At 37.4% G+C, this 22116-nt stretch overlaps 1 protein-coding gene across 1 annotated transcript in view; it reads left to right on the forward strand.

Moving 5' to 3' along the window:
- Positions 1-22116, forward strand: part of ebf2 (EBF transcription factor 2) — a 46789-nt gene that overhangs the window by 21885 nt on the left and 2788 nt on the right. Inside the window, exons 7-14 of the mRNA XM_052104244.1 lie at positions 10801-10882; positions 15087-15228; positions 15544-15674; positions 15799-15925; positions 16387-16475; positions 18466-18531; positions 19286-19463; positions 20209-20394. Coding sequence (XP_051960204.1) covers positions 10801-10882; positions 15087-15228; positions 15544-15674; positions 15799-15925; positions 16387-16475; positions 18466-18531; positions 19286-19463; positions 20209-20394 — 1001 coding nt within the window. The remainder of the gene's footprint in view (positions 1-10800; positions 10883-15086; positions 15229-15543; positions 15675-15798; positions 15926-16386; positions 16476-18465; positions 18532-19285; positions 19464-20208; positions 20395-22116) is intronic.

Below are 22116 nucleotides of genomic sequence, written 5' to 3' on the forward strand. Positions count from 1 at the left end.
AACTTTGAGACTGTATATTACATTTGACTCTCCAGTGCTGGAACAGGGCTAAAACAAAGTGTGAATATAGGTCTTGCTATGCAAAGTAATAACATTTCTTTGCATGATACATTGACTGCATTATACCATAGCCTTTGACAGCGTTTGCTAGCAAGCTAGCTTTATCAATGGCTGTTAGCTAAATTTGGTGGATGTTGACAGTAGCTGTTTATAAAATAGACTGTACATTATAAATATGTTGACACAGTTCAGTATTGATTCAGTTGACACAGTTCAAAACTGTCATTTTGATATATCGATGCGCTATTGTTTTTTTAATAATAGAATGTATATATTTTCTGTATAACCAAGTTACGTTACACTAATGAATGCGTCTTTTTGCATTATCTTGATCATTGTCTAGCATTCATTTCATGTGTTATTGTAGTTTAGCTAATATTACACAGATCAATCCTTATGGCGCTATAGTCACATGCTTGTGAAAATTTAAAGCTTACCTGTACAATAAGAAGAACCCCAATTCAGAGTTGGTTTTGATCCCCAAATTCGAACAATGGTCCCTCCAGGAATAAAATGCCCTACTGATGTTCATTTTAGTTTTCACTCGACCACGATCACGTTCCTGCTCAGCCAGACGGGATTCAGTAGATAGGGATTTTTGTTTGGATTCAGGGTTTTTTGTTTTTTTTTGGGCTTACTCTGAGTTTGTGTAGGAGTCGGTGTTGTGCTGGGTGCCGGACATTTGCTGGATTCCATCTCTAAGATAACGTTACCTAGTGTTGCAATTTGTTGTCGCTGTTGAATTGCGGAAGAGAAGCTATTACAGAGGCAAGGCTCTCGGGAGCGTGCATAAAGTCACATCTTTTGGATTTTCCTGGCAAAAGCGACCCGCTCACTTCGCATGAAAATCAGTCTACAGGCTTTAATAGGCAACCCAGGATGACTGCACATTTTTTAATTGTGTAATAAGCCATTCACACATTGGCAAAAATGGCGAATATTACATTAAACTTTTTACATATTGCACATTTAAAAGATAAATGAGAGATAAACAAAACAGCCATGCTTACAAGTCAAGTCAAGTCAAGTGTTTTTTATTGTCGTTTCAACCATATACAGTTAGTACAGTACACAGCAAAACGAGACAACGTTCCTCCAGGACCATGGTGCTACATAAAAACAACAAAGGACCAACATAGGACCACGTGAGACTACACAACGAAATAAAATACCTATATAAACTACCTATATATACCTATATAAAGTGCACGTGCAAACATGTGCAAAAAGTACAGGACAGTACAACAAATTTCTGACAATTAATTACCCTAATCCAACACCTAAACCTAACTGATAGTGATCAAAATGATAAATGGGATGTGAACAAAACAGAGATACTAACCATTAACGCCTAAACCACATTGCATTTTTTCATATTTTCACATACAGTAAACATGGATATTTGGCATTGTGGTTTACAAGGATATATGAGACTGCATGCTCACCTCCTTCCATAGTTTGTATGGAACTCCATTTTCTTGTTTAAAGCCATTTAGACAAAACTCAAAATTGAACTTGGAAAATTTGTAATTTCTGTTAAATTCCTACTTTCCACCAAAACATTCAGTTCAGTCAAACAAGTCTGTAGGCTGCAAAAATATTTCTAATGTTGTCAAGCCTTTGTTGCTTTGCGATGCAAATATGGTAGTTTTTAAAGCAAGGAGCTTATGTGGTCCCATTCAAAAAGGTTTTGTGTGTGAGTGTGTGTTTTACTTTTTGGGTTAAGCATGTTGTCAACTTCAGAAGGCAGCCCCTTGCTGAGTGGCTTGTGTTTAGTGTTGAGAAGCGGAGCAGATGCACACAAAGCTTAGAGGCCTGACCAGAGACGCCCCACTGAGGCAGTGTGGAAACTGACCCATGCTTTAAGATGAGGGTCTACCTTCTATTTGTGTTTTCAAACCAGTGATCCTGAATCTACGAATCAAGTGTTGTGCTGCCCAAAGAATGATTTGTCTGGTGATATCTGCAGACTACAGGCATCACATCCACATATATTGTGAATTTGTTCAAGTAAAACTAAGAAACGAGCTCTTATAATATTGAATTTGGAATTTATGAGGATTTGATTTAGTAATTAAACATTGTAGCATTAAAGGTGCACTCAGTAACTTTTGTCTTTGTGTCATCTTGGACTTACACTGACACCTAACGGCTTGGATGCAGCATCATTTAAAATAAATAGTGTTTAGTTTCAGATGCTATTGTAGAAATGTAGTATTTATAGTCAGTCATGATTACTTGATAATGATAATCAATGAAGGAAAGTGTCAAATAACAGGACGGTTACTGATACTAAGCGAGTAGTATTCGGCTGGTCATGTGATTCTAACATGGTAGCCCCCATGTGCGGACCCTCTCCATGTAGTATAAAACCATTTTTATAAGGTTGTCTTCATTTTAATGTGAGTGGTCATGATTTCCTACATATATTGCAAAATTAAAATTCACGTATTTAGGAGTTTTTTAATGAGGAAAAAAAATACAGAGTGCACCTTTAAATTCTGCATAAAAAGGGCTGTTTTTAACTAAGTTCAACAAGAAATTCTTGTTTCCGAATGTTCCAGTACCCTGACTTTGGCCCCAATATGCCAAGTTACTGAAAAGGGACATCTCCCATCAGACATTTTTGCCTCGGTTCTAGTCTGTTTACCTTCTTCTGTAACGTAACCTAAAGCACTCTGGGAAACTGCGTGGTAGCACAGGGTTCTCATCCAGTGTTGCAATTGTGAATTATGAACAAGTGTGATTCGGAGGTTCCGTTTTCCCTCTAGCATTACGTTTTTACTCCACTAACAGTTAGGTTTAGTGTTGGGTATGGGTTTGGGGTTTGGGGGTAGAGTTGATAAAATAAAATTTCTCATCACTGTAATGCATCAGCTAAAAACAGCTTAGAACACCCCTCTGTGGTCATTTCATCGGAAACTGGAGCTCACATGTGCCATAAGTTCAAAAACACTTCCCTCATTGGCCAATGGGGGGCAGTGCTTCGAATTTTGGTAAGCACAGACTAGTCTCAGTCTCAGACAGCATGCCCACGGACTGCCCACAGTCCGGGCTGGCTATGTGAGACAAGGCAAAGACCGACTTTAGCTCAAGAAATGTCAACCTAAACAATATAAGTTTATAAGAGAGATTCTTCAAAGTAGGTACTTTTTGCCTAGATTACTGCACTGCACACACAGGGCGTTCTCTCAACCAACTTCGTAAGGTGAATGCTACAGCGCTACTCTTTGGAATGTATTGTAGCTAGGTACTGGAAAAGCTACACTATTGTGGAAATAGCTTAGCTACAGTCATGCTACTCAGAAATGTAGTTAGAAGCATCACACATTTTAGTTAGTTACTCCCCAACCTGTACAGTACATACTGAATGCACAGTTCATCTCAGTGGAGAAGAAACCAAATGGAACTGAGAACCAAATGGATCCAGTTATTTCCAAGACTTCAAACTTTTGAAAGAACAAAGCATCAATTAAAGAAGGAATGTTTTTGAATAATTACATCACAAAAATCATCTGATCTACATGCTTTTTAGACCAAATATTCATTAGCAGCACATTTCATAGACCTGCCTCCACTGAGCTTAAAACAATGTAAAAACGCATTGTTGTTATTAAACTTGTACTAATGACACAACAGAGAGGGAGGGTTGTTGTGTTGAAGAAGCAAGGAGTCCTAATTAATTATGCAAAATAAGTCTAATTATGATGCTGTGAATGGATGCATGGCAGAAGGTGTGAGGCAGTGAGGCTTAGAGATTTGCATGCTAAGTGGGTGAGGGAGTGACTAATGCATGTTAATGTGGGCTTGGCCAATGTGCTTTAATTTGCCTGCTTGCAGCTGTGTGTTACAATTTGAAAAAGGGCAGAAAAGTTGTTCATATACCTGAGGTGAAAAGAGTGACACAGTGACATGGATGTGAAACAGAACACAGACCTTGTGCTGGATGCTACTTAAACTCTCTCCGGAAAATTCGGTATAAGGGGCCAAAGCAGGAAAATTCCTTAGGTCCTTTTGCTTTTAATATCTATTTTTTTAATTCTCTTATTCTTTTTTTTTTTCTTCTCAAAACAGCCATAACTTTGCTGAACATATTTGCTGAACTGATTTACACAAAATTTAGCATGAATGCTCATTCAAAATATTATGAATGGGTAATTGAAACAAAAACAATCACAGAATTATTAGAAAATGACTCTTTCTGTGTTGCTTATTTATGTTGCTAAATGTATTAATTTTGGGTTGGATTAGTGCTGTGGTTGCTATCAGTGATGAAAAATTAGTTACACTAAATTAATATTCCCTTTGTTAAGGGTTTATAAAGGGCTTCATTAATGACTAATAATGAATGTACAGATCCTTAATAAATCATTGAAATGCATTTCTAACTATAAGAATAAAGGGGAAACTTTCACTTGCTAAATAGTGAGCCATTATATTGAATGTTATAAATGATTAATAGCACTTCTTCGACATTACAAATCTATGAAAATGTTCAGTACCTTACTGTAGAGTGGGTACGTATGAAGAATTTATTAAAGTGACAGTACACCCAAAAATGAAACTTTTCTCATAATTTACTCACCCTCTTGCCAACCCAGATGTGTGTGGCTTTCTTTGTTCTGCTGAACCCAAACAAAGATTTTTAGTAGAATATCTCAGCTCTGTAAGTCCATACAATGCACGTGGATCGTGGCCAGACCTTTCAAGCTCCAAAAATCATATAAACAAAACATAAATGTAATCCCCATGACTACAGTGGTTAAATGGTGTTCTTCAGAATATGATAGGTGTGGGTAAGAAACAGAACATTATTTAAGTCCTTTTTTTACACTAAATCTCCGCTTTCACTTTCAGATGTGAAAGTGAAACTAAACAGGCAATTCATGTGACTTTTAGATGTAAAAGTGAAAGTGGAGATTTGTGGTAAAAAAAAATTACTTTTTTGATCAAATTCTTATAAAAATTTTATTTGATTTTATCAAATTTTTATCTTTAATGTTATAAAATGCTAAGTAACTTCACAGGAAAACGTAGATACATTGCGATCAGTAAACATATGAGTAATGTTCGGTTCAGTAAAGCATGACAACCAATAAAAGCTTTAACAATCCTACCTGAAAACACATCCAAGCAATATAGTAAGTAAACTACTTTGCCAAACAGTTAACAGATATACATCCATTCAGTCTTCTTTTCTGATGCTGCTGTCCTGAACTGTGTGACTGACTGAACAGCGTAGTTTCCCCATCCGGAACACACGAAAGCCAGTACTTTTTTCTTTGTTTACGGACATGACTTAAGCCTTCAATTTCTTGTCCAAATCCAACCCGTAAATTTAAAATACAAATAATTATTTGTAGGCTTACAGTAGTGAATCGAGGGAAGGCAAGGACATGGTTTTGATCACTGATTTGTATGTACTCACTATATAAAGGCATTTTGTTCATTTCAAATAAAACAGCTTCCGTAGCACAGCTTTCCCAAAAGGGAACATAAATGTAAAGTGTTACCGGAAACAAATCTTAACCAATGTGAAGACAACATGTGGAAGGGAGCGAGAAAGGGGATATCTGTTGCATGTGTTTTTATATATTTAATAGTATATTGCCTAATAGTTTCCACTTGCAAAATCACAATAAAACTAACTGGTTTTGACTTTGCCATTGAGTATAACAGAGAGACAAATTATTTCTAACACAGCAGCCAGACTTTTTAGAGCAGAGGTCTTGACGCTTAATGGTAAATCATTATGTCTCTAACATCAACAACAACAACGACAATATTGATTGACTTTATTTTTAAAAGCTCAAACCCAGAGGTAGAGCATGTTATAAAAATAAATAAATAAATAAATAACGGCAGTCATTTTGTTTAACATCTAGATGTGTAAAATAATTTTTAGGCAGTTGTGAAATATGTTGTATTGTTAGAATGTTTTATTTTCTTCCTATTGACACACTAAAGCTGAAGATTTAAATAACCATCTTAAGACATGTGTTTTTGAGAAAGACTTTTGCACAATATTGTATATACTGTATATACAGTTCTGTGCAAAAGCCTTAGGCACATAAGATGTTTCACAAAAGCATTTGTCTTAAGATGGTTATTTAAATCTTCAGCTTTAGTGTGTCAATAGGAAATACAAATGTTAGACTCCCAAACATTACTTTTCAAATCAAATCAAATCAGATCACTTTATTGTCACACTACCATGTACACAAGTGCAACAGTAGGTGAAATTCTTGTGTGCAGTTCCGAGCAACATAGCAGTCATGACAGTGATGAGACATATACCAATTACAATAAACAACATACTTACACAAAACAATTTACAAATCAAATGTACACATACTTACACAACACAATAATTATATACAATGTACAGTAAACAATACACACAATATACAATACACAATATACAATAAGTGGGAGTATATGAAATATATATATATATACAGGTGAAACTCGAAAAATTAGAATATTGTGCAAAAGTTCATTAATTTCAGTAATTCAACTTAAAAGGTGAAACTAATATATTATATAGACTCATTACAAGCAAAGTAGATATTTCAAGCCTTTATTTGATGTAATTTTGATGATTATGGCTTACAGCTTATGAAAACCCCAAATTCAGAATCTCAGAAAATTAGAATATTGTGAAAAGGTTCAGTATTGTAGGCTCAAAGTGTCACACTCTAATCAGCTAAACACCTGCAAAGGGTTCCTGAGCCTTTAAATGGTCTCTCAGTCTGGTTCAGTTGAATTCACAATCATGGGGAAGACTGCTGACCTGACAGTTGTGCAGAAAACCATCACCCTCCACAAGGAGGGAAAGCCTCAAAAGGTAACTGCAAAAGAAGTTGGATGTTCTCAAAGTGCTGTATCAAAGCACATTAATAGAAAGTTAAGTGGAAGAGAAAAGTGTGGAAGAAAAAGGTGCACAAGCAGCAGGGATGACCGTAGCCTGGAGAGGATTGTCAGGAAAAGGCCATTCAAATGTGTGGGGAGCTTCACAAGGAGTGGACTGAGGCTGGAGTTACTGCATCAAGAGCCACCACACACAGACGGGTCCTGGACATGGGCTTCAAATGTCAAATGTCTTACCTGGGCTAAAGAAAAAAAGAACTGGTCTATTGCTCAGTGGTCCAAAGTCCTCTTTTCTGATGAGAGCAAATCTTGCATCTCATTTGGAAACCAAGGTCCCAGAGTCTGGAGGAAGAATGGAGAGGCACACAATCCAAGATGCTTGAAGTCCAGTGTGAAGTTTCCACAGTCTGTGTTGGTTTGGGGAGCCATGTCGTCGGCTGGTGTTGGTCCACTGTGCTTTATTAAGTCCAGAATCAATGCAGCCGTCTACCGGGACATTTTAGAGCACTTCATGCTTCCTTCAGCAGACAAGCTTTATGGAGATGCTGACTTCATTTTCCAGCAGGACTTGGCACCTGCCCACACTGCCAAAAGTACCAAAACCTGGTTCAATGACCATGGTATTACTGTGCTTGATTGGCCAGCAAACTTGCCTGACCTGAACTCCATAGAGAATCTATGGGGCATTGCCAAGAGAAAGATGAGAGACATGAGACCAAACAATGCAGAAGAGCTGAAGGCCGCTATTGAAGCATCTTGGTCTTCCATAACACCTCAGCAGTGCCACAGGCTGATAGCATCCATGCCACGCCACATTGAGGGAGTAATTAATGCAAAAGGGGCCCAAACCAAGTACTGAGTACATATGCATGATTATACTTTTCAGAGGGCTGACATTTCTGTATTTAAAATCCTTTTTTTTTATTGATTTCATGTAATATTCTAATTTTCTGAGATTCTGAATTTGGGGTTTTCATAAGCTGTAAGCCATTATCATCAAAATTATATCAAATAAAGGCTTGAAATATCTTACTTTGCTTGTAATGAGTCTATATAATATATTCGTTTCACCTTTTAAGTTGAATTACTGAAATTAATGAACTTTTGCACGATATTCTAATTTTTCGAGTTTCACCTGTATATATATATGAAGTAGTATATTGAGGAGAATATGTTGACAGTCCAGTGTGAAATTATAGATGAATAAAGTGCAGTGCTAATTATTGATCGTGATAGATCAAGTGTTCAACAGTCTGACTGCTTGGGGAAAGAAGCTGTCATGTAGTCGGCTGGTGCGGGTACTGATGCTGCGATACCGCCTGCCTGATGGTAGCAGTGAGAACAGCCCATGACTCGGGTGGCTGGAGTCTCTGATGATTCTCCGAGCTTTTTTCACACACCGCCTAGTGTATATGTCCTGGAGGGAGGGAAGCTCACCTCCGATGATGTTTCTGGCAGTTCGCACCACCCTTTGCAGGGCTTTGCCATTGTGGGCGGTGCTATTGCCATACCAGGTAGTGATGCAGCCAGTCAGGATGCTCTCTACAGTGCTGGTGTAGAACCGGGTGAGGATGTGGTGGTTCATTCCAAACTTCCTCAGCCGTCTCAGGAAGAAGAGGCGCTGGTGAGCCTTCTTCACAACGGCCTCAGTGTGGACGGACCATGTGAGTTCTTCAGTGATGTGGACACCGAGGAACTTGAAACTGCTGACTCTCTCTACCGGTGCTCCATTGATGGTGATGGGGCTGTGTTCTCCGTCTTTCCTCCTGAAATCCACCACAAGCTCCTTGGTTTTACTGACGTTGAGGGAGAGGTTGTGCTCCTGACACCAGCGTGTCAGAGTGTGCACCTCCTCTCTGTAGGCTCTTTCATCATTGTCAGTGATCAGACCTACCACCGTTGTATCGTCAGCAAACTTAATGATGGCATTGGAGCTATGTGTTGCCACACAGTCATGTGTGTACAGTGAATAAAGGAGTGGGCTGAGAACACAGCCCTGTGGGGCTCCAGTGTTGAGGGTCAGTGATGAGGAGGTGTTGCTGCCCATTCTAACCACCTGACGTCTGCCTGACAGGAAATCCAGGATCCAGCTGCACAGCGAGCCGTTTAAGCCCAGAGCCCGGAGTTTCATATCAAGCTTGGAGGGCACTATGGTGTTGAATGATGAGCTGTAGTCTACAAACAGCATTCAAAACAAAGAACTGTAAACAAAACAAACAATAAACCGCAGTGTTGTAACGGAGCTCGCAACGCAGCAGCCATACTCGGCGCTATCTTGAGTATTGCAAATAGAATAGAAGAACAGGGAGCCCTGCAACAGATGGCATGACCCCCACAGAGCCCCCACTGAACATCTTGTCAGTCTGAGATTACATAAAGAGATAGAAGCAATTGAGACAGCCTAAATAGATAGAAGAACTGTGGCAAATTCTTCAAGAAGCTTGAAACATCCTATCTGCCAACAACCAAGAAAAACTGTCCAGGTGTACCTAGGAGAATTGGTGCTGTTTTGACGGCAAAGTTGGTCACACCAAATATTAATTTAGCTTTTTTATGTTTACTGGACTTTGTATGATGTTAAATGATGAATGAAAACTATTTATGCCATTATTTCTGAAGACATCCTCACTATGTGTCAGGGTTGTATGTGTTGTTGTTCATGTCTTTTACTTTGATACATTTGTTCCATGCCATGTTTGTTCCTGTTTCCTTGTCATGTGACCTTGTCATGTGTTTCCCATGTTCTTGTGTCTTGTCCCCATTGGTTCATTGTTTCATTGGGTTGTTAGCAGTCTCGTTATCTTGTTTAGAGTCCTAAGTGTTCATTGGTTTTCGTTGTCATGTGTTCTCCCTAGTCCAAGTATTTAACCCTCATGTTTGCCATTGTCCATTTTTGAGTATTGTTGGTGAAATGTTGGTCCTATAGTCAAGTCATATTTATGTTTTGTTTCATAGCCAAGCCAAGCCAAGTTTAGTTAAGTCAAGTTCATTTTTATGTTTGTTCTCATGTTTGGATACATGCTTGGGATATTCATCATGTAAATAAACTGCACTTGGGATCATCGCACTTCATTGTCATCATCTCTGCTTCTACCTTGATGCTAGCCAACATTACACTTTCAACATTTTTACCAAGTGCCTAAAACTTTTGCACAGTACTGTAAATATGTATTTGATCAAACAGGAGTTACAGAATATCAACAATTTTTATGAAATCAGGGTTTTTACTGTAGTAAAGTCTACAGTAGATTTGAATCATGTCTGCAACCATCATTGACAATGAGGGCGAGACATTGATTTGAAAACACTTAAAATGTTACAAGCTACATTTATTACTGTTTTTAATGTCATTTTCTCACTCCTGGAGTGTTTGTCACTGCTGTGTTTTTATCTATGTTGTCTTTCTCTCTTACGTTGGGAATTTTAGGATTGCGTCAAAGCTGGGTTACCATAGTAGCAGGCCATTATTGCAGTACAATTCGCTTTTGGGGTTTAAAGTCTCCCCCTCTTCATCTACTTTTCCAGATAATGATGTGTCTTTAAACATGTCCGTGTTTGAAAGCACACAAACACACGTGAATCTGCATGTGCTTGATCACTGTAGATCATCTGAAAAATATGAAAGGAACACGTATGCCTGTCACACATTGTAACAGACTGCTTGATCTGCTCGTCCTGTGGGAGTTTCAAGCACTGCATTGTGGGACACAAGTGTCTTCTGGTCCCCTGAGCTTTCCCAGTGGTTCCTAATGTATTATTTCATGCATATTTCAACAGCTTTCTGCTTTCTTGCTTGAAATTTCTCCTTAAATAAACTGTATGAAACCTGTGTGTAGTTTACAGTTCGGTTGTCTTTTATCTTTCCCACAGATTTTTTTTGAAGTTCTTCCTAAAGTGCAATCAAAATTGTCTGAAGACAGCAGGGAACCCCCGAGACATGAGGAGATTTCAGGTATGGATTAATACATACATGAAAATCAGTGTTGGGGAAGCCACCTTTAGACTACTTTCATTACTAGAAGCTACTCAAATTTAAAGTTCATATGTGACAAATGTAGCATTTTGTGACGCTGCAGTGCAACTTGATGGAAAAAGTAACTCGTTACTTAAAATAATTTTGCTATTGTCATGCTATATAGTGACAAATGTAGTTAATTTAGTAGAGTCACTACTTTTATTTAACTATTCCCCAACAGTAACGAAAAAAGGATTGAAATGATGTTTGTTCCAAGTATGCAGAAACATTCTGTTGAATCTAAAGTAGAATTAGTCACAGTCTTTTTTTCTGGCCTATTACATTTCTCTACACTGCAACAAATCTTATTCTCAATAAGTGTCTTTGTCAAAAATATCTGAACATCCTTAAAATTAGATACATTTACATGTGCAGTACAGTATCAAGAATTTATCTAGAACATTCTGTTTTTCTGTAAAACAATACAAAATTACTGATTATTTTTGCATAAACTGACAGTCACACGTTTTATCTTGTGTACGAGAGTATAGTATCTGAGACTAGACAGTGAAAAGACTGGTCAGAGAGAAAGCAGTGGAGTGGGAAAAACAGGGAGCATCAGGAAATCAGTTGAGGTGCTTCAGGAAGTTGTCAAGATTTAAGTGATGGGCTCCAGATGGGAGGGGTCAGGCCCTGTGACCCAGGAAGTGCTCACTGGGGACCCTCCTGCTGCACTTCCTGCCACTTGTCTTTCACTAGTGGAGCCTATGTCTAACATTTCGTCCCTCACTCTTCTTTTCCTTGCTATTCTTTGTTGTTTTTTCTGAGTTTGTTTTTATTATTTTTTTGTAGGTCTTACTGCACTAAATGTATGTGGTGCTCTGACAATGTCGAGAAATTATAATTGTTTACTCTAGAATCGTGTTGTGCTTTCCAACTTTGCCACACTTTTGTGGCATCTTTCATATGTCTTTTTGTCATTTTGTCTTTTCTTGAGCATTTAACTCTTCAACTCTGCAGTCTTTTAGAAATAATACTTCTTATTTACTTTAACACACAACAATAGGAGCACATGAGATTCACTCCGTATTTTTTTTTTTTTTTTTTTTTGAAGTAGGCCACAGATACAGATACAGAGAGATAAGATAGAGAAGGGAAGTTCGAGGTGGAAAGATGGGAAAGAGAGAGAGAGAGAGAGAGAGAGAGAGAGAGAGAGAGAGAGAGAGAGAGAGAGAGAGAGCTACTATAGGAATATGACAGCATTGGGAGAAGAATTCATGAGAAAATGGAAAGGAAAAAACTAGGGTGCTAGAACAATGAGAAAATATTTGAATCTGAATTTTGTTCATTTGAATTCTAGACAGTGAAATTTTTTTTTCTACCCAATTTGGAATGCACAATTCCCAATGCGCTCAAAGTCATGATGATATAGCGCATGTGGAGGCTCCGCGTTATCCACGCACAACTCACCACGCACGCGTCCCACCACGAGTTAACCACATTATAGCAACCATTAGGAGGTTACCCCATGTGACTCTACCCTCCCTAGCAACCGGGCCAATTTGGTTGCTTAGGAGACCTTACTGGAGTCACTCAATATGCTCTGGATTTGAACTCGCAACTCCAGGGGTAGTAGTCAGCGTCAATACTCACTGAGCTACCCAGGCCCCCCTAGACATGTGACATTTAACAAAATTGAAGGAACCTGGAAACTTGAACTTTGGTCTAATTAAGTAACTTAATTTGAGAGAACTGAATTTGGAGTTCTGAATTTCTTCTTAATCTGAAAAATCGGCTGTTTAAAAATACAAATGTTTAAATAATGCCACAAAACCTTCCGTTTTATTTAGAACTTAAATTTTTCTTTAATGTGGTTAACGCATTTAACAATTTAACATCATATTCTGACATTTTATTCAGCTCTATGTGAGTTCTAAACATTGGTTGGAGTAGGTCGGAACAGTGATCAAGTGGGAGAAAGGACCTCTAAATGGTTTTTGTGGTACAAAACAAAACCAAATACTTTCCAGCCTCTGTAGGGTGCAATTTAATTACCACAGAAGCATGTCAAGTCTTAACTTTCAACAAAATGACAATTTTGATAAAGCATAATTACGTGGGCAGTGCCGGCGCTAAAAGCAGAACAACACATCTGCACCAATTGTCTAGCTGAAAATTTTCAAAGCTGAAAAAAGCTCAAATAAACACTGTTCAAAATGGTGCTTGACGCTGGTGTTGATGCCCTGATGCAAATCATAAAAGCGTCTTCACGATTGCTATCGTAAAGTTGATTCATGTTGTTATATTGTGGAGGATAAGAGTCTAAGAGATTTAAACCACTTTGCAATGAATATACAACCCATGTGGACTAGTTCTTTGAATTAGTTCTCCTATTTAGACGAGTAATATGAAATTGCAAGTTCTGTATTAAATTTATCACCTTAGGAGATAATAAATCAGATCATTAATCATTTGTAAGGTATGCAGGTCAGGTTTGGGGAATGTACAATTAATTCCAATGATCGTAATCAATGATTAATCATACGGGTTGACCCAGATAACAATACATACAAAAACGCCCCAAAAAGGGCTTATATAGTCCAAGAGTCTGCTTCAAATATATATAGATAATTAAACACAACGAATTATAATTAATTAGGAATATACATTATATTCAGACAGGCTATATTTATTTTAATAAACCCTCAATGGAATTGACCCGTAGGCTACTGCAACCAGTCAGTTCGTCCACCGAACCACTTTGCTAAATACTCCTGATCAATTCTCCAGAAGGTTTATTCTTAGTTATAAGCTTACTCATCAAAGCACGTTAACTTACTTTGATAATATCAGCTCGTAGCTTAAAATCGCACATTAAAGAGGCTTTGTTTTATGACCAACATTCACAGACAATCAAGCATATAACTGATTTTAATACAAGGCACTATGATATATCACTACACTTACAAACAGACATTTAACATAGAATAAACATAAAATAAGCAAAGTAAACAATAAGTAAAATAGATGGATTTTTATAAGGATAGCCAACTTATTACAACAATCAACCCTTAAGAGCCAGCAAATGGAATTACACACTTCAACGCATTTGAATTTCAGGTGAAATAATACTTGCACACTGGATCTTTGCGTTGCTGAGCAAGACTGCGTGTATGTCGTATCCTCGTGGCGTTCTTGAGACGGAGGATTTTGGTTCGGTGTTTCCAGAGCGTGGAGTTGAAACTCACGTGAAGAGAGAGTTGAAGGGTTGTTCCGAGAAGTTCGAAGCGTCTGAGAGGGTAGCTGTTGAATAGTTGACGAGTGTTCCGGAGAGTTGCAGAAGATCGGGGGGAGAAGTGAGAGAGTGTAAGATGGCTTGAAGAGATCCAGAAGAAGTCCAAGGGAGGTCCAGAAGTGAAGTGGGGAAGTAAGAGAGAGATTTCAATGCCGGTCCTGACTTTTAAAGGTAGGGAGGTCACACCTCCTTTGGGAGAAGTGACCCAATGAGACCCCTCCGTTTTGGGCACGAGTTTGCTCCCTTTGTCCGGTCAAGGCTCATTTGCATACTTTATGATTCGGTCAGGACTTTGCTTTGACTCACTCAAAAGGCAGTAAAAACCTAGCAGAATACAATTCTAAGGTGATCTTATATTTATATTCAGCTAGGACAAGTCGTAAGGTTTAATTTGATACCAAGGAACGTGTATTTGGTACACTTAAAAGTGGATATACACTCTTAGGCTATTAAATATACGGCCTCAGAGTTTTACTACACAACTAAACAGTCTTACTAGTTTGATCTAACATCAGAAACACAAACATACGGGGATTAAAATATATTCCCTTAGAAATAAACATTTCTAGGTTTCAAATGAAATACACACACACTCTGTTGCCAACTTTCACGTGCCTTTCTCACATGGGACAGCACGGGTTTGGAGTGTCACATGGGCAAGGAGGTTTGTCAGTAGTTCATTGTACTTCACAGACTAGCGGGCGCCATTTCAGTGATCTTACAAAGGGGTTCTTTGAATTCATGAATCTGATGGGTTAATGATTATCCTTCATACGCTACACATTATCACTGTTTTTTTGTTGCTATATTCTTCTAAATGCTTCTTTCATTTTGTGGATCACATGAATGTACTCCCTCAAACTTTTTTTGTTATCAGTCTGTCTTTCTCGCTCCTTATTCTAACAGGTGGTTTTGTCCACCACAGTAAGTGTGGATGGTCCCGTTTTAGCCATTTCCGATAATATGTTTGTACACAACAACTCCAAACATGGGCGTCGTGCTCGTAGAATGGATTCTGGCGAGACTTTGGAGACTAACATGGAATATGGTGAGATTTAGAAGAAATAACATTGACATTGGCTTGTTTGCTATAATGAGTAGTAATGAGTTTGATATATGGATAAGTTGTTGAATAACAGTTTAAGAATAATATATGTCTTTAATGTTTCATTGTATAGTGGTGGTCATTAACCCACAACTGTAAACATTCAAATTTAGCTTGTATACTGTTGAAAAATGGAGATCTATGTTTACATGGTACTTTTGGAAAAATACTGTGAGATGTTTCTTAGACCTTAGATAACAATAACTTGGATCATTGACACTATGTTCATTTTCTTCCACTCTTCTCTCTACACTTCAGCTACACCCTGTATCAAAGCCATCAGCCCTAGTGAAGGCTGGACTACAGGTGGTGCTATGGTCATTGTGATTGGAGAAAACTTCTTTGATGGTCTACAGGTGGTGTTCGGGAGCATGCTAGTGTGGAGTGAGGTAAATAGGAAACGTATATAGGAGCATACATGAAGTAGCTTAAAATGAGGATAAGCTCAATGATTAACTGAAGTTTTTCTACTATGTAATTGAAGCACTTGTTTTTCTGTCATTGTTCACACAGTTAATCACTCCTCATGCAATCCGTGTTCAGACTCCTCCCAGACACATTCCAGGGGTTGTGGAAGTCACACTATCTTATAAATCCAAGCAGTTCTGTAAAGGAACTCCAGGACGCTTCATTTACACAGGTAAATACACACTTCGACATCCTTATAATCATATATTTAATGTGGAGAAACTATAAGTAAGTCATTCATAGATTGACATCCTGACTTTCTGAGCATAAACACAGCGGCTCTGTCAAGCTTGCAAAACATTGCTTTGTTTGTTTGAGTGGGCCAACATGTCAACTTCTGACTCAACCAATGGTGTGAGTTTGTGGTATGACTATGAAACCTGTTTTTTTCCTAAAACAATATTTATTTAAACAATAATTATTTTTAAAATCCATTTGATGCAGGAATTACATACTTGACCATTAAACCATTTTTGAACACAAGACACTGATATTGTCAATTAGAGAATGAGTGTTTATCGTATCATACAGTACATAAATACATTACCTGATTCATACAGTGGAATTTAAGCATGTTAGCAATATTTGGATGGCTGTTTTAATGAAAATTGTCACTCATTATGATCTTTTTAGCACTGAATGAGCCAACTATTGACTATGGCTTCCAGAGACTTCAAAAGCTCATCCCACGACACCCTGGTGATCCCGACAAGTTGGCGAAGGTTAGAACATTAAAATTTGTGCATTTGACAGACAGACAGCAACTTGCAGTGATTTCAGGGTATAGCCTACAGTACATTGAACCAACAACAATTGTCCGTGCTCCCATACAATTTCAAGTTTTGTCAACTTAAGATGGAAAGTTGACACAGTTTACTTAAATATACTGTATCTTGTTAAATGAGCATTGTGTCTTTTTAAATAAACTTGATTTTCTTTGTTCAATCAACTTGATTTATTTTTAGTTCAAACTGAAAACTGAAGTTCATTACATATTATAATTATTCTTGCTGCGCACCATAGCTGTAGTTTGGGTGTAAGATGCAACCTATGGATAAATAGCCTTTAATTGACTAGAGACAATTAACTGTTGCCTATGTCCTAATCAGACTTAAAATTGTCAAGCTATTTAGACGCAAAGCAAGTATTCACATGAAAAGATAAGTTCTGAATAGTCAATGCATGATAAATAACTGAAAGTGACAACAACTATAACAACAACAGCATATGTTAAAAAAAGCAGCTAATGCTACATTTTAAAGGAGCCATGACATAATATTTTTTTTATTATTTTATTGTCTTCCCTGAGGTCCACTTAGAATGTTAGTAAAGTTTTTTTGCACCAAGCAGTCATAATTTAGCCATATATAATACTTTTCCACCCTATCTCTGACCCTCTGTCTGAAATGCTTGGTTTTAACTGTCTGGCCCTTTAAGACTTCAATGTAAATGACCACTGTTGTGACTGGCTAACATCATGCAGCGCCTCCAATACAGACATATTTGAAATGCAATCCGAAGAAAATTAACATTCCGCAAGACCACGATATTTATAAAACTACATTTCAGGGTTAACGCATAACGTACACCCAACACATTTCATCTGAATGTATCAAACTGTTCACTCAAGCACAGCATAATCTATCAAACAGTTATGACATTTAATTAAATATTCATGAATGAAATTGGTTACTTACGTTTTTTTGGTCCAGTAGTCCAATTTTAACTCCCCCATCATATTGTGACTGTTTCACAAGCAATCAATGCTGAAATTTTCTGAATACACAAACGTAATACAATACACGGTGATGCTGGGTGCTTTAACCGGCTTCAACAGGCCAAAGCAGAGGCGCTGGTCTTCACATCTCACATTTGATTGTTTATGCACATGACTGCATGTATTTCTCCCTGTCAGTGGCAGCATCAGAATAAGACTCATTTTTAAAAGTTGCGCTTGTACCGCTCTTCAAACGTGGCACATATAGCCGGTGTTGTGCTGAAAGGCAACAATACTATCAAAGATGTTTACATAATTACAAAAGACAAACCATTAAAATTAGATTGGTGCAAAAACTGTCCAGGATGCCTTCCAAACAGCACAACAGCAAGACAGCGCAGCTTAATGAAACACAATGGTGGTATTCATTTTTAGAGTTATAACTTGGCATTGCATCTTTTAAAAGCGACGCGAGATGATAACGGTCAAAGCCGTTCATCTAGTGCAAGTTTATGTAGAAAAGGATTTAAATCTAGATAGGAACATTAAGGTGTCCTATGTGAGTCCACTTTGGTTGAACTTCCCATGACAGGCCCATTTCTGTGCTCTTCACCTGTTTGACTGACTGAGCACCAGTGGGTGGGGCCAAGGGTGCAATGATGGAAAAATAAGCATTGCATATGCAGATGTATTTGGACCTTGTGATGTCATAAATGCTCTTTTTCTATTAAGGAGTTGGTTTTCAGTTCTGAAACTTACAATATGATTTTATAGTATAGGACCTCTTATACTATAATGTCAAAAGATGTAGGAAAATTAAATTCCTCATGTCATAACCCCTTTAATGATAACAAAAAGCCAACATTTAATTTTTTACAGTGAATTATTAGTAAATGCTGCTGTTTGCACAGAACTGCTCTCTCATATACACTGAAACATAGACTCACAGATACATTTTTGTTTTGACTTCCATTGTGTTGACTTCTGTATTTTAGGAAATGTTACTTAAAAGAGCTGCAGATGTTGTCGAGTCACTCTATGGAAATACACCCAGCAATCAGGTAATCACTAAAATGCAATGATTTTTGTTTTATGAGAAGTTAGATATGTAAACACAAATATAATATATATTTTAACAAATTATTTAAACAAGTATATTCATTGAACATGTACAATGGTGTCCAAAAGTGAAAATGCTTTCATGTTGCATTTTTCTAATTTAATTAAAATATTGTCATTAGAAATAAGATAATAAAAGATAAGATAATAAGCATAATTTAAATGAAATGCTGCAATAAATAATGTACATGAATTTCAGAATTGCTTATTTTTGTGAATGCTCCCTTTTTTCTTTAATAACAGCATGCACTCGCACTAGCATGGACAAACTTGATGATCCATGTTATCCCAGCATGATTTGACAATGTTCTAGAGCATCTTGTGTGCATGACCTTTTGTAGAAAGACATTTTGTAATATGGATTAATGACTATAAAATAGAGCTGAATTTAAAATTGTTCTCATTCATTTCAAATCAGAACAATTCTTTGTTTTAAATTTGACAAAATCTTATTATTTATGTATTTTTATTTCCAGGTTTAAATGTGATTTTAAATCACAGATTTTCAATGTGGTCTCAGACTTTTGGGCCTCACTTTTGTAAAGCATGGTTGAAAATTAAAGTAATCTGTCTGTCTCCTGTGCATTTTACTATAGCTAAAATGTTATAACATTAGTAATGCCACCAAATGTGTCTAATTTTGTTGTTGTGCTTTGCATTGAATCAAAATGTGTTTAATGATTTATTTTGGGGTAGGACATTTTGTTGAAACGGGCTGCAGACATTGCTGAAGCTTTGTACAGCGTGCCGCGACCCCACAGTCAGCTGCAGGCCATGCCAAGTTCCCCTGTCCATGGCAGTGTCATGGGCCTCAGCTCCTATCCTACCCAGCTGGGCATCAGCATTGGGGAACCTGGGCAAAACAATAGCCAAGGTTAGAACCCTAAGACAATTTAGAACTCTTAGTCCCAGTCCCATTAAGGGAAGTATGTTTATGAAGAGTTCCTCCTGATCACCAATTATCCAAATATCTTTATATTGAAAAAATAATACCAAATACACTGCTGTTCAAAAGTTTGGGGTCACTTGACTGAAATGTTTCTCTTAATAACTTTTTGATCTGAAGGCGTATGCTTAAATGTTTCAAATGAGTTTTGTAGACAAAAATCTAATTGTGCCACCATATTAATTTATTTCATTACAAAACTAAAATTGTATTTAAAAAAAAGAACAGTTTTGAAATGGATGAACAAATAATAAAGAAAAGCAGCCAATTAGTGCCCAACATAGATGGGAATTCCTTCAATTCTCTTTAAAAAGCATCCCAGGGTGATACCTCAAGAAGTTGTTTGAGAAAATGCATTTCTGCAAATTCTAGGCAAAGTGTGGCCACTTTGAAGTTGATAAAATAATAGAACATAGTTTTGTTTTATTTGGGATTTGTTTTAGTCACAACATAATTCCCATAGTTCCATTTATGTTATTCCATAGTTTTGACGACTTTACACTTATTCTAAAATGGGGAAAAAAATAATAATAACGAATGAGTAAGTGACCCCAAACTTTTGAACGGCAGTGTATTTTCTTCCACAACAGTGAAGAAGACCTCATTGGTATTGTTTTTTTAGTAAATTGGCTGGATTATAATAGCTTTGTAATTACTCTTGCTTTTTACCAAGGTTACACTCGTAGCTCAAGCAGCTTGTCACCACGGGGCTACCCTTCAGCCTCAACTCCTCACCAGTCAGGTTATGGGTCTAATGGAGGCATGAGTTCAAGTTACGGGACAGTACCGATGAGTAGTCTGGGTGTTCCAGGGTCACCGGGCTTTAACAGTGCCTCCCCAAACAGCTCTCCATATGGTAGTGAGTATCAGTTTTGATGTCTTCTACTTAACACTTAAATGCATACCTTGGGTCTTAAGTGACAAGGGACCTCATCCATTTTTGCCAGTTATGCCCCCACCTATTTAGTATTCCTCAACCTTTCTCAAAAATGAGTACTATACTCATACAAAATTTACTGCGCAACAATGGTGAATTATCAGTATCCCATATGTGTTTACACTATACATGGTGTTTGTTCATCAAGGTGGCGCTGTTGTTTCAGTGATATACTTTATTTACATTTGACATTGCTATTTGACGAAAAAATGTGGAGGTAAACTATAGCAAGTACAGCACATGGAAAGAATGCAACCTAGTCTCATAGAACAAATGCTACTATAACTAAATTTTTGCAAACTGAGTTTTACATGCTGCTTTCTAAATTTTTCTGCAGTACTGCAATTTTGCAATAGAAACACTTGTTATTAATGACACCTGTGGCCGTTATGTGAACTGCAGCCAGCTACCTGTTGCTCATGCTCACGCTCGTGCACACACTCCACATGGACGCAAGTTAGAGAGCATCACAAAAAACAATGACATAACGTACAAAGAAACTGAACGTGATAAACCGGCATCATGCTGACAGATGAGGTAGCATAATTAAAATGACACAGTTATGATTGTTTTACTACAAAGTTTTAGACTAAACTAAAGCTACTTATCAGCTAACATAGCATACTGATACACGCATACAGCTACATACTACTGAAATATACCCGACAGTTTACTGTTGCACTGCACTGTTATGTTGCACTATTGTATGTTTATGTCATATGTTGTACTACGATCAATAAACCAGCGTATTTGCTTAAAGTTATCCTGTATACCTGACTTTTAGTATAAAGAGAAGATCGTTGAAATTATTTGAATGTTACGGCGCAAGGTAGCATGCAATTCGTCAGCGTTAGCAGGCAAGATCATGTTAGTTAAAATTACACAGCTCAATCCTTATGGCACTATATCTCACATGCTTTGCAGATATGTAAGCTTACCTGTCCAATAAGTTTTGATCCCCAAAACTGAACAAAGGTCCCTCCAGGAATCAAAATCAAATCAAATCAAATCAAATCACTTTATTGTCACACTACCATGTACACAAGTGCAACAGTAGGTGAAATTCTTGTGTGCAGTTCCGAGCAACATAGCAGTCATGACAGTGACAAGACATATACCAGTTACAATAAACAACATACTTACACAAAACAATTTACATATCAAATGTACACATACTTATGAATCAAATGCCCTGCCAATGTAGAAGGCTCTTGGGAGAGAGCATAAACAGATTGGATTTTCCTGGCAATTACCTTATTTATAACTTCCCCTTATGTGGCCACGCTACAAACCGACCTGCTCCATTTGCATGAAAATAAGTCTACAGGCTTTAATATGCAACCTAGGATGTCCAGGAAGGGTTCATTTTTTAAGTTTAAGTGCCATAGGAGAAACACAAAATGATGTGGTTGCTTCAGTAAAAGTCCTTTTCTTCTCCAATTTCGGTTAGGTTTAGGAGGTTAAGGGTCAGGATGTCTGTTTTTGTTCACCTCTCGTTTATATTTTAAAACATTATCGGTTAGGTTTAGGTGTTGGTTTAGGGTAAGGATATTTGTTTTGTTCACCTCTCATTTATCTTTTAGAACACTATTGGTTAGATTTAGGCTAAAGAGTTGGGCAAGGGAGGTTTGTTTTACTAATTAA

The sequence above is a fragment of the Xyrauchen texanus genome, chromosome 3, assembly GCF_025860055.1.
Source record: "Xyrauchen texanus isolate HMW12.3.18 chromosome 3, RBS_HiC_50CHRs, whole genome shotgun sequence".
Taxonomy (NCBI): Eukaryota; Metazoa; Chordata; class Actinopteri; order Cypriniformes; family Catostomidae; genus Xyrauchen; species Xyrauchen texanus.